Consider the following 13,260-nt stretch of genomic DNA (forward strand, 5'->3'; position numbering starts at 1 on the left):
CTGTGTTGGGGAGAGTGGAGGGCTGTAAGGGAAGGTGGCATAGGGATGGTGATTGTTGGGAGGACTTTGCTGACTGATGTGGGGCCTGTGGGGAAAGTTCGGGGGGTGGGGGAGGGGAGTTCCCTAGGAAGTGGGGAGGGGGCGGGTGGGGTCCTGTTTGAGAGGCTGCAGGAGGCCGCACGGGGCTGTGTACAGAAAGTGTCTGGGCTGTTGGTGGGGCCATGCAGTCCTACAGAGCCCTTCTTCAGGCAGCTTTGTCCTGGGGGCCCTGGGGATTGTGGTGGCATTATGAATGGAGCCACGTGGGGGACCATGTGGGAAATAGTTAAGGCTCTGGGGGCTGCATTCAAGACTGCAGGGACCTGTGTGCAGCTGCAGAGGGCTGGGTAGAGGGTGATAGAGGCCCTGAATGGGCTCCACAGCCTCGCCCTCTGAGGGTGGGCTGGACTTCCGTAGGGCGGGACCCCCAAAGTCCAGGCATAGGTTCTCCGTGGGATTGACGTCAGGGAGAGACAGCAGGGGACTCACAAGAGGAGCAAAAGGAGAAGTGCTTCCCTTCCAGTGCTGCTCCATAACCATCCTTATGCACCCCGGGCTCAGACACTTTCTAACCGTCCCTTTTTGCTTTCTCAACAGGACAATGTGGATCTTGGAGAGTTGATGTTTTCCCTCTGCTATCTTCCAACCGCTGGCAGGCTGACCATTACCATTATAAAAGCAAGGAATTTAAAGGCAATGGACATAACAGGAGCCTCAGGTGGGACATTCTCAAATTCAGACTGCCTCATAGGGTTCTAGAGCCTTACAAAGTCTCTGGTAGAGTCGCGAGGTGCATGGAACCAAACTACCTAGGTTTAATCCTAGCACTAGGCTGTGTGACCCTGGGCAAGTCCCTTAACTTCTCTGCACTTTGGATACCCCATCTGTAAAATGAGGGTAATACTAGTATCTGGCTCATTGGGTTGTTGTAAGATTAAGTAAGTTAATGCACATAAAAACGTAAGAATAGTATCAGGCACATACTAAATGCTACCTAATGTGAATAATCATTATTATTCTCTTAGGTCTTCTTCACCATAATTGTGAACTGGTCCTACAGTTTGCACAGGCTGGTAGAGTTTATCTAACTGGGTCTTTCCTCTTACATAAGCAATCACCATCTCAGGCCTATGGGAGATGAAAAAAAAAACAATCTTGTAGCCTCATAAAAGACTCCAATGAACAATGTAGTTTGGTATTGCCAGTGAATCAAACATATACATTTAAATTCTAAACCATAACAAAAAATGCCCCCATATGCAGTTCCTATTTTACAACCTCCACAGGGGTTCCCAAAATGTGGTCGTAAAACACCCAGTCCACTCGCTGTTGATCATAGAAATCAAAGGACACTGGATGCAATGTAGTCTGCTTATTGTCCTCTAGTATTTTTCCCAGAGGAAAAAAGATGTGGCCCCTCCTGGTCCTCTGAGTCCCTTCTGGACAGTGTATGGGGAGTCACTGGTTGTGCAGGTGATGAGAGAGGGAATGGCCCACTGAGCAGAAGGAGAGTAAGGGGGAACCAGAAAAGTCTCACTGGAAGCAGGAAAGAGCCTTGTCACCTGTCCCCCTCTGCCCATGTTGCACCACAACCAAGCCATAGTCCTTTCTTTCCCTGCCATGCTGCTGTGGGCAGCTCTGCAATCCCCAAAGTTCTCCCTGTCATCTAGGTGTTCTCCCTGTCCCTTTCCCAAAGACATGGTGTCTAGGAAGATTCTCTGGGGTGGCTCAGAGTTCAGGGCCTGCAGCCTGTTTTCCTCTGTCTTGAAAATACTTTTGCGTCTCTCCCCGTTGAAGCCCAGCAGGTCAGTCTAGCTGGAATGTTTTCTTATTTGATAACAGATGTTTTCACACTCTTTTTAAATTCCACACACTTCGAGGAGACAGAGTCTTGTACTTTTTCTTGAATGAATGCCTTCATTATCCTAACTCGTTGCTGCCCAGGCATCATATTAATTAAAATCCTCAAACTCCAGGCCCCAGGCAAGTAAGGGAGTTCAGCATTGCACCGACTGTGGAACCCCACTGTGATGAAACTGCCCCCTGAACCCACATCTGTCCTCACAATACCCCCGCTTCTCCTGGTTGTACAGATCCCTACGTGAAAGTATCGCTGATGTGTGATGGCAGACGACTGAAGAAGAGGAAAACATCCACCAAGAGGAACACTCTGAACCCTGTTTACAACGAAGCCATAGTCTTTGACGTCCCTCCGGAGAACATTGACCAAATCCACTTGGCCATAGCTGTCATGGACTATGACCGGTGAGATGCCTGGAGCTCTCTTTCAGGGCAGGTCTGCTGCACCTGGGGCAGGGAGGGCAGGGGGGGATTGGGGCCACAGATGCCTGGCTGGCATCCCAGGCTGCTGGAAACAAGTCCGGGGAGCGCCCCAGGGAAAGCTGACTGACAAGGAGTGGGCATTTTCCAAACCATGCTGAAGAGTCCTATTACCCAAGTGCTTCTTTACTGTCCCCCTTTTCATTTCTCTCTCCTTCCCCATCCTCTCCTCCTTCCCTCCTCCTCCCGTCTCCATCCCTGAACACTCCCCAGAATCTCACCCTGGGAAACTGGGGCCCCACAGGTCTTAATCTTCTCCCACGCAATCCTGCCTGGCCTTTGTGGGAAGATTCCACTCAAAATAGCAGAGTGATTCCTTTAGCCACATCACCAACATTTCTAAATACATAACTCTGTTATTTTTTTCCCTTCTCCCAGTGTGTTTAATAAAGATCATTTCCATCCACTTAAGTCTGAAAGCAAACAGAAATGTTCTCTTGAAAATGCTAGAATCAGTATGGATGACAGGGTACATTAAAATGTATAAGATGCTCGACTTTCTAATTAATACAGCACAGAAGAGATATTTATAGCTTGCATTGTAGCCAATTGTGTATTTAAAGGACAGATTTGAAAAACAGTCATTTTAATATGCAAAGGAAGTACCAACAGGGAATTAGACATGTTAAACCAGTCATTAGACTGAAATGCAAAGTCTCTTTTTAATTGGAAACCTCCCACGTGGTCTGGGCACAATTATTTAAAAAATCATTCTGACTTCGAATATAATCTTACAAATATTATTTGCAGCTAAGAATTTTCCCACATACTCCTGAAATGTCAGTAAGGCAGCTTCAGCACCCCAAACACTCTTCCTAGCAGATGCCTAGGTCAAGCAGAACTGTCTCCCAAGCCAGGGAACACATGGCTTGGCTCAGCAGCCCAGGGGTGTGACAGCCCACGTCAGGCAATAGACCTTATCCTGTCTTCTCTGCAGGAAACACAACACCAATAGTGTCAGCCCTCAGGAGGGGCCATTGCCCACCAACCGTGGAAAGCTAGGCCAGCTTTTTTCAAGTGATTGCCAAGTTTCCCGCATCGACAAATCTGATTATATGAGCTCTGCTTCAGTTCAATTCTCAGTAAACTCATGAATCTGCCTGGAAAAATCCATGGCAGTATTCATGGGGCTTCTGCATGCAACTGATTTTAATGAGCGTGAACTCGAATATCCTTCACACTCTCCTACCCATGTCTCACCCTTACTCCCTACATACAGGTAGGAAAAAAACCACTCATCTTTGCTGGAAGGAAAAAGAAAGCCCATGAGTTTGGATCCCAAAGAGTTAAAGGATTTCATTCTAGTTAGTCAGACGACTTCTAACCAAAATCTGCTAAGGGGAAAAATTGTCCCAAGTCAGGGATGTACCCTGAAGTTTTCAGAAATACTGGCCCTGAAGTTACAGGAGCTCAGTATCTTTCTATAGGAGGAAATCAAGTAGGCTCAAAGAAGCAAAGATGGGCTTGGAAGGAAGGAGGGAGAGCATGAGAACGCACGTTCTCTGAAGAGAGGGGTTGCAAGAAAACCCAGGAGCTATCTTCCACCCTGCCCTCTTTGTAAGCTCCAGACCATGGCTGCCCTACATGGCGCGTCTCCCTTATCCATACTTGGTTGCCTCTGACAGGAATTTGAGCAGCCATTAATGCAAGGAACTCCTTTCAGATGGCCTCCCTTTCATTATATAAGTTTGAACCTAGTTCTAGAACCAGAGTTGTCATCCTTAGCATGCATCAGGAACAAGCTAAGCCATTCCCTTAAGAGAATCCCCCCTCCAAACCCTCCTACCTCTGGACCCAGGCATTACACCTCCAAGAATCTCCCAGGAACTGCTGTCCGCTGTTGGTCTCCGGGCAGGGTGGCTTTGCACTGTGCTCAGGACATCTCTGTGCCAACACTAAATCTTGCGCCCAGAAGCTTCAAATGCTGCCATCACACAAACAACATTTTATTTGTAAAAAGACAAATTAGCACTTAAAAATATATACATCATCCACATTTCTATTTTATTCTCTAAAAATTTTAATTCCAAAAATGGCCGGAACGTAAATGGACGCAAAGGACCACAGTGACCAGCAGAAAGAAAGCAAATGAGAGGAGCTGACCTACTGGAGATTTTTATCCTAGAATCAGATACAGGTTGTGAGCTTTGCTCACACATACATATATATCTAAACTATATTTAGTGATAATCTAGATACCAGTGAAAATACTAAGTGATTCATACCTTCTAATCTCCGCTACACAAATATCTTAGTATGGCAAAGTTCTCTAATTCAGTCTCCATTTCCAGATGTACAGATAGTGGTCATTCCCATCTCCCAGTGTTGCTTGAGAAGGTGAAATGAGAAATTACTCAAGACAGTATCGATGTCTTCTAAATGCTTGGTCAGCATCTTGCTTCTTCATGTTTGTGAATAAAGTAGACCTGTGATATCTCTGACTCTGACAGTGGCTCCCAAAGTGGGGGAATGAAGAGCAAGGGCTCTGCACTGAGATCATGTGGTGGCTGATGCGGAGCTTTGCTGGATGTGGCAAGGGGGTTTCTGGGTGTTACAGTGTTACAAAAAACACTGTTCCAGTGTTACAAAAGCCAAGGTGTGTGATGGCCACACTCTACTCTTCCTCTCTGTGCCCCTAAGTACAATACTGGATCCCAAGTTCTATTGGCTGTTGAGCTTGTCCTATAGTTTTAAATGAGGGAAGGAAAAGAACCACCCTTCCCCTAATTCCTACTAGTTTAATTGAGTAGCTGTTGCTCTTATATACCAGAATTTTAAGAAAAAATTATTGTGGGCCATTTTCACAGTGTAGGTCATAATGAGATCATCGGTGTGTGTCAAGTAGGCAACGAAGCTGAGAGGCTGGGCAGAGACCACTGGAGTGAAATGCTGTCGTATCCTCGGAAGCCCATCGCACACTGGCATTCCCTGGTGGAGGTAAGACCCTACTCTCACATGTTGCACTTTGTGGAAGAAGAAATGCTTTGCTATTGAAATGCAGGAGCCACCATAAGTGTGAGTGTACCAGGGTCTATGGTCATCGATGGGTTTCTCTGGCTGTCTTTCCTGGGCTGTTGGAAATTGCCTTCAATCTAAGGTTGAGTCTATGCGCCCCACCCATCTAGTAGGTTTTGAACATTGATCACTCATCCCTTTGTTTGTCTTCAAAAATGATCGGGATTCTCTGATTCCATGTTGTGGCTTTGGGTTGACATTTGGAAGGTGTCTGCAAGATCTAGGTGAGTGTGGAGTTTCAGGTTGCCATAGGGAGGTGTATGCGGAGCATCAGAGAGAACTTGAGACTGGGAGAGCAGAGACCCAGATTCCAAGACCGGCTCTAGCATTAACCTGTGATCCTAGACAAGCTGCTTAGAATCAGTTTCAACTACATGTGACGAAAGTCCCCAAAACAACAAATGCAATGGAAATCTCTCTCTTACATTTAAAAAACAAAAAGGTCCAGAGATACCTGAGTGGCTCCGTCGGTCAAGCATCTGCCTTCAGCTCAGTTCATGATCCCAGGGTCCTGGGATCAAGTCCCACATCTGGCTCCTTGCTCAGCAGGGAGCCTGCTGCTCCCCCTCCTTGTGCGCTCGCTCACTCTCTCTCTCTCTCTCTCTCTCACAAATAAGCAAATAAATAATATTTAAAATAAAATAAAAATTTTCTAAAGGTCCAGAAGAAGGCAATCTAGGGTGTTATAGTGACTCTGTGATCAATAGAGACCTAGACTTCTGTCTTTCTGCTTCACTGTCACAGTACAGGTTTGTTTTTGTTTTTTGTTTTTTGGGGTTACCTCATTGAATAACATGGCTGCTAAGCTCCAACCATGACATATCTTCCAGGTCACAGAAAGGTGGAAAGAGACAAAAGCCAAAAGCACACACATTTTCTATTAAAGGATTTTCCTTGATGTCTCCTGCAACACATCTACCTGTATTTAACTTAGTCACAGAACAGTCGTATGGACACATGTGGGAAATGTATGCTTTTGATGGGTGGAAATAGGCCCAACTGAAAACCCGGGTTCTGTATGGAGGGAAGAAGAGAGGAGTGAATCCTTGCATACAGTGAGTCATCATTCTGCCCCATACCTTCCTTCATTCACTCACTATCCCCTTCCCCGTCACTTACTTCTCGTTTATGCTTCCCCCATCCGTCTTTGCCCATTGACTCATTCTCTTATTTATTTACTAACTCAATCTCTCAAAAACAAATTGCATTCATTAGGTAACATTTGTGAGAATGAAATGCCATATTGGATAAAGAAAACAGATGGGAATAAGAAACCTTCCTCCAAAGAGCTTATAGATACCAGAGAGGCAGAAGAAGGCACGCAAACGGATCATTAAAATGCCCAGTCATAAGCATTAACATCCACATCAGATGCTACTGGAGTGCAAAGGAGGGAGGTGAGATTGTCCACGTAGCATTCTTCCTCCTGCTCTTGGGAAGGGAAGGGCAGGGAGCCCCTGGGAACCTAGACTCCAAGGAGCATGGGTTCCAGGCAGAGAACTTTCCTCTTATTCTCCCAGTGCAGGTAGCTCTGTTTCTTCCGAAAGCCAACCTGAGCAGCCAAGACAAGAGCCTCATCAGTATGGGCTCTGCCGCCATTGAGAGTCAGGAGAGCCAGGCTGAAGCTGACATGCTGGGCAGCTGTGGAGAGGCTGTGGGCCTGGGAAGGAAGGTACAGTCTCCCTTTGTTGGAGGCGGTGCTGGGAGGAGAAGAGCAGTGTAGGCCTTATGCACTGGTCTAAGCTTCAGGGGCCATTGAGTGTATTCAAGCAGCACCTAGGGTCCCCTAATTTACAGGTCCCTGTGGATACCTCTGCCCTGGGCCATCAAAGCTAGGACTCTTTCTTTCCTGGATTCAAAATTAATCCCTAAGGGAGACCCACTATCCCTGTGAACCACCTGAGAAGTAACTAGGAGACGGATGCTGACCCAGCTGCCCCTTGCTTCTCCAGCTCCTGGCGGGGCTCTCAGAGGAGTTAGTGTGGGGCTCATAATCACCTGCGTCTGCTGGTACCATGGCCATCAGAGCAATTATAATAGACTTTTTGCACACTTATGAGTCTCTGCTGACTTTAATTCTTGCTTGTAATCTGGAGGGTCTCAGAGCTCTCCGTTTCTCAGGACATAGGATGGGAAAGGAGTGGGGTTTAGAGGTGTGGTGTGGGGCTGAGACAGGAGCCCCAATTTGGTGCATAGGCAGCTCCCTCTCAACGCCCTTGCTGGGGAGGAAAGACAGGTGGGGCATTGCACATGAGCCCCGAGTGGCCATTCACGCATGGTACCCAATGGGAAGTCTAGAAAGCACGCTTTGGAAGCTGCCTTGGCAGCTGAGGAAGAAGCGCTGTCTGGCTTTGCAAACCTAGGAGATAGTCCCTAAACTCTGAGCACTTGGCATTTCACAAATGTGTGTGTGACAGCTGTGTGAGTGAGAAATCCTTGCTTCTGGGGTTAAACCACCGAAACTTGGGGAGTCATTTGTTGCAGCAGTTAGAATGGCTTTAGCTGGCGTGATGGGGTTTTCTCACCTGCTGCCATGGAACCACGTGCCCGGGCACCTTTGGGAGGTGAGTGTCTCTCTGTCCCACGGCATCCTGTCTCTTCGAAGTACGGGTCCTTGACTCCATATCCATCCCCAGAGCGGAAGCCATACTTTCCCTCTTAAAAATAAAGGTGCAGCTAGCAGAATTGGGGCACTGGTACCAGCTGAGATGAAAAGCAGGATTGGAGAGGTCACTGCACCGTGTGGACAGCTGTGAGGATGGAGGCAGGAGGACCAGAGCCCGAGGGTGGAGACGCTCACTGGGATGGGCCTGTGTTTATATCCCTGTGCTGCCACCCACAACCTGTGGGTTTCTGTCGGAATCTCAGTTTTCTCATCTGCACAGTGGCCACAATAGCATGTATCTCCCAAGGGAGGCTGTGACGAGTAAACAGTCTAATGGCTGGATGGGGAGCACAGTGGTGGGCACATAAGAAACACTCCATGAGGTTTTCTGTCATGGTCATTATTATGTGTGTCCCACCTGGAGAAGGACTGCCATGTGTCCTCATGGGACTCTCATCCACAGTGTTTGTCCTAGAGCATGAAATGGAGGCTGAGGTCCCCCATCCCCAGTATCCTGGGGAGCCATCACCTCAGAACCGGGGAAGGGGTCATTTGAGGCGTGACTGGGCGCATATGCTCATACTGAAGTTCTGTTTCTTCTCCTCTCTTCTTAGACACTCTACGAATGTTTAAATGTTCTGCTTTAAGACAAAAACAGCGATTAAGTCCCAGTCCTGTGTGTGTGCATGTGTATGTAAGCATGCAGGTGTGAATGAACAAGAGAAAGGGAAGAGAGAGAATATGGGGGAGTTAGGATTTAGTGTAGAGGGAGGCTGAGCTGGCAGAAGCTCCTCACTGCTGGGGGCTGAGGGACCAGGTCAGGGCTGAACCCTGAGCCCTGCAGAGATCTGGCAGCTGACTCCAGGCTGCCTCCAACACACCCTGACCTTGCCAGGGCAGGTGGCAGATGGAGTCTTCAAAGCCAATGAGTTAAAAAATCCATTTCTCTCGCAGAGTTTCTGGATGGCTTCACTGCACACTCAAAGGTCAGCCAATACAGCTCCCTTTACTGTCCATGATGTCATAGGCTTGGGAAGCGGTGCAGATTCTCCCAGAGCTGGCTGCCCGGGACCTGGGGACAGGAGTAGCCCCTCCTTAGGGCCTTGGGAGGGGACCGAGCTCTTGGAGCTCCCATCGCAGCCCCCTCGCCGGTATAACACAGAGAAGGTGGTGTTGGCCTGGCCCCATCCCAGCACCTTTCCCATCCTCCTGCCTGTGGAGCTGGCCTCCATCATGAACCCCAGCAAGAGGAATCAAAATCGTTCCCAGTTTTCATCACTTCCCACCATAGTGCCGCATAACCTGTGTAGTGTGAAGTAGTGACCTGGGCTCATGGGAGGCCCAGACACAGACACTATTGGGCTAAATAAAATTTTACTTTTCTAAAAGAGTGAGAAGACAAATATCCAATCAGAATATAGAGTGAAGATCAGCAACATTATCCTGACTGGCAGAGAGATAAGATTCTAAACCCCAGAGTCCGACTCAAGCTGTGCTTAGGTGTGGATAAGTCTCCTCTCTCCATGCTCAGCATCTCATACATATGCGTGTCTGAGGTTAATGGGGTTCTGCTCCTGGCTGGTCTGCTGGTCTACAGTGCCACCTCGCTGAGCCCAGGGCCCCCAGCCCCTCAGAGTTAAACAGTCCCATACAGCTGAGGGACAGGTGTGGCTTGAACAGTACTCAGCAACCACCCTCTGGAGCCTCCTTCAAGGGGTAAACTTACAGCTGTAGATCTAAAGCAAGCATCAGTTACCCAGACTCCCCTGGGAGTTACACAAATAGGCCCTTGAACCAGCTCTAGGAAGTGTTCATCAAGTGCCCAGCAGAGCCTGCCTGGAGTCTTCGAGGTACACACATTCCCATTTGATCACCCTGGTTGGGTCTCCCCCGGCCTGCTTTGCCGTTGGTCAGAGGTCATAGAAATATGAGCCAGTGCCTGAAGTGAAGAAGTCAAAGGCTTTAGCACTTTGGGCAAATTGTTATTAAAAAAAAAAAAAATTGAGGAAACAGGAGTGTTTCTCCAGAAAGAGGAGGGATTGGCTGGAAAGAACTGAGCAAGAGATCAGGTTCTTATCAAAGGAGTTTGGGTCTGTTGCAGGGTTTGGGTCCCAGTGAGGACTAGACCAGCAGAGAAGGAAACTGAGACTGGTTGTGGGGGGTGGGGGGAAAGGGGAGGTGGATTGTGGGCTGAGGGACAGGACAGAGAGAGCTGGAAAGTGCTGCCACTCAGAAGGAGCTGAGGCGCCTATAGCAGCCCTCTCACAGGTCTTTGGAAATACCATGAATCCAGTTCTGATAAGTAGGGAATGAACTGAGGCTGGCGATCACATGCTTTGCCTTTGGAAGGGGTGGCTCAGGAACTGGTTCTGTGAGCATGAGCCTAATCGTGTCAGGGGCAGTAATGGAGGCGATAAGGAGTGGCACCTGGAGGGCTACATGCTAGCACAGTCTCTTCCCCATGTTGTGATCCCCCTCACCCCCAGACATAATCCTACAGAAGCTCTCAGTGTCTCAAAACAAGATGCTTGGTCTGGATGGGAACTGAGGGAACAAGGAGCCTTTAAAGTACATTAAAATAGTGTACAAAAATGTAACTTTCTTTATTCTCTAAAATGAATACTATCCTGGTAAGGAAAAGGAAGTAAAAAAAAAAAAAAATCTTGGGCGCCTGGGTGGCTCAGTGGGTTAAGCCGCTGCCTTCGGCTCAGGTCATGATCTCAGGGTCCTGGGATCGAGTCCCGCATCGGGCTCTCTGCTCAGGGGGGAGCCTGCTTCCCTCTCTCTCTCTCTCTCTGCCTGCCTCTCCATCTGCTTGTGATCTCTCTCTGTCAAATAAATAAATAAAATCTTTTAAAAAAAAAATCTTGATCTTGCTAATTAATGTTTCTGGTCTTTTCTAGATTATTTCAGTCTCTCTGGCTTATTCAGTCAAATGTCATGTTCAAATTCCCTACCATAGTTATTTCCCTTCTTCCTCAAGGCCTCTTCTTCATCCTTCTCAAGCTGGTGTCCAGGTGTAGGGAAGCCCAGTGGCAGGGGCGGACTGCACGCCATCGTCTCACTGGGGATATTGTCCTTCTTGTCTTTGGCCATCAGATGCCACTGTCACTACCTGTGCTAAGGATCTCTGTTCATGGAACTTGTGACCTGTCCTCACAGTACAAGCCAGGCATGATTGCTTCTTGGGAGTATGGCGCCTTCAAGACTAACCCAACCCAGATTTGGCTCTTACCAGCCCTATAGATCTCTGAGGTCTGTCAGCACCTCTCACTTGATGCCTGGCCTAAGAAACCTGGGAAGTCTTTGCAGGCCTTGGTATGGGGTCACTTCCCCACTTGCTGGACCTCCCTTGAACCCTGTCAGCCAACAGTCACCTCCTTTCCACACCCTGCAAGCGTCGGAGACACATGGGAGCTACAGGAGTCTTGATGACACTACAGGCACCCTCTGCATGCTCATTCAGTTATGTCACCATTTCTTTTCATTTTTCTTTTAAGATTTTATTTTTAGATAGGCTGCATGACCAGTGTGGGGCTTGAATTCACAACCCTGATTTCAAGAACCACACAAATCTACCCACTGAACCAGCTGGGCACCCCATGGGGCCATTTCTACGTTTTCCTCTGGCCCCGTGTTGACAGAGGGACCACATCTACCTTTAGCCTCCTCCACCTGAAACTTGGGATTTGGGGCCTGAGGGGTGAAGTCAGGACCTCACATGAGAGCCTCTCTTCCCCTTTTCCTATCTCTTCTGCCAAAGACTCTCTACTTCCTCCTCCCAGCTGGTAGAAACTTCTGTAACTAAACTCATGTGAGTTTGCTCCTTGGTGAGTTACAGATGGAGACTACACGCTGGGGAGTGGTCACGCGAAGCAAACTTCATTTGCAGCAAATAAGATCATAGAGCATAACTTCCAAAGCCCTCCCCCACCAACCAAGGATGAGGAGGTTCTTTTTATTTAAAGTGTAGGATAAAAAGAAAAATAAGTTAAATAAAGTTTAGGATGAATATTGAGAAAGGGGAGCTTTGTCCTCACTTGTAAAGGTGAACAAGGGTTGTGCAGACATACTTAGAAAACATGCCTATACATTCATCCTGTGTTAATGAAGCTCGTGCTCCTTCTAGGGGCTGATACGTTGACATATCAGCTAGTGAAGCAGAGGTAACTGTCAGACAAGGAGAAGGGGCTGTGGGTATGCTCCTGGGCCACAAGAGCAATATAAGCCAACTGGAGTCTTGGGCTCCTTATCTTGGAGCCCAGAGCAGGGCCTTGCTTACTTTTGAAAAAGCACTGGGGGGTTTTACCAGTGACTGATGGTCTCTGATATGGTCAGGCTGTTTCCTGATCTGGTAGACACGAGTGGTTTTTGCATTTCTTTCCAATTCTGCCACCTCCTAGGAAGTTGTGCAGGAAGTGGGCTGATATGGTAGATCAGGGAAAACAGCTGGGGACCTAAAATGACTTCTCTTAGGTCACTGAAGCTATATCTCGTCTTTCTTTTGGCGGGGGGGGGCACTTCTGATTCTTTGTGCTTACATATCTTTTATATCCATCATGATTCCTCTCCACTTACGCCTTATGTTCAGATATCTAGGGTTTCCTCCCAACATGGGAACGTTTGGAATTTAGATGTATCTCTTGTCTCTCAACAAGTCCTGGCTTTCCAGATTCCTGTTTCATGAGGGACTCGCTGATGATTGACATTGTGTTATTTGCCATTGGCTTATAGAAATACGTGGCATGGATTCATTGCATGGAACCACGTGATTGGCAGAGAATGGAAATACTGCCTCTGTTACATAGGTATTGATGAATGAAAGAATGGATGGATGGATGGGTGGATGAGTAAATGAAAGAATGAGACATATAGTGAAAGTATCTGGGTTCCTTTAGTTCTAAAGTTCCACAATTTTCCATTCAACAGAGTCCAAAGTAGAAGTCAGTTCAGGGTGAGAAGTAAACGGTACTGACGCCGAATTTGCAGTGGGCTGTTCAGATGGAAATGGCCCTTATTAAACTCCAAGTTTTGATTAATTTTTCCCCATTTAGGGGAAGGATATGAGAAGAGGTCATTTTCTCCCTTTGTTCCCACCGTTTAAAAAACCAAAATTCCACTGAGTAAATTTAAAGATCTTCCTGACTTTATCCAGTGATTGATGAATTGGTCAGCACGCCATCTGGCAGATGGAAAGGAGCTCTGAGTGAAGCCTTCTTGAAGCAGAAGGAGGTGAAGCAAGCACGTTATTCCTGCAAAGA

General features: G+C 47.6%; 1 protein-coding gene across 3 annotated transcripts in view; it reads left to right on the forward strand.

Moving 5' to 3' along the window:
• SYT9 (synaptotagmin 9) overlaps positions 1-13,260 on the forward strand; it is a 210,257-nt gene that overhangs the window by 154,287 nt on the left and 42,710 nt on the right. For 2 of the 3 annotated variants that reach the window (XM_047693213.1, XM_047693211.1), the window contains exons 4-6: positions 637-757; positions 2,133-2,304; positions 5,187-5,316. In XM_047693213.1, coding sequence (XP_047549169.1) covers positions 637-757; positions 2,133-2,304; positions 5,187-5,316 — 423 coding nt within the window. Of the gene's footprint in view, positions 1-636; positions 758-2,132; positions 2,305-5,186; positions 5,317-6,280; positions 6,341-13,260 lie in introns of those variants that run through there. The other variant, XM_047693212.1, reaches the window with a different exon arrangement.

This window comes from Lutra lutra, chromosome 10 (genome assembly GCF_902655055.1).
Source record: "Lutra lutra chromosome 10, mLutLut1.2, whole genome shotgun sequence".
In the NCBI taxonomy this organism is placed as follows: domain Eukaryota; kingdom Metazoa; phylum Chordata; class Mammalia; order Carnivora; family Mustelidae; genus Lutra; species Lutra lutra.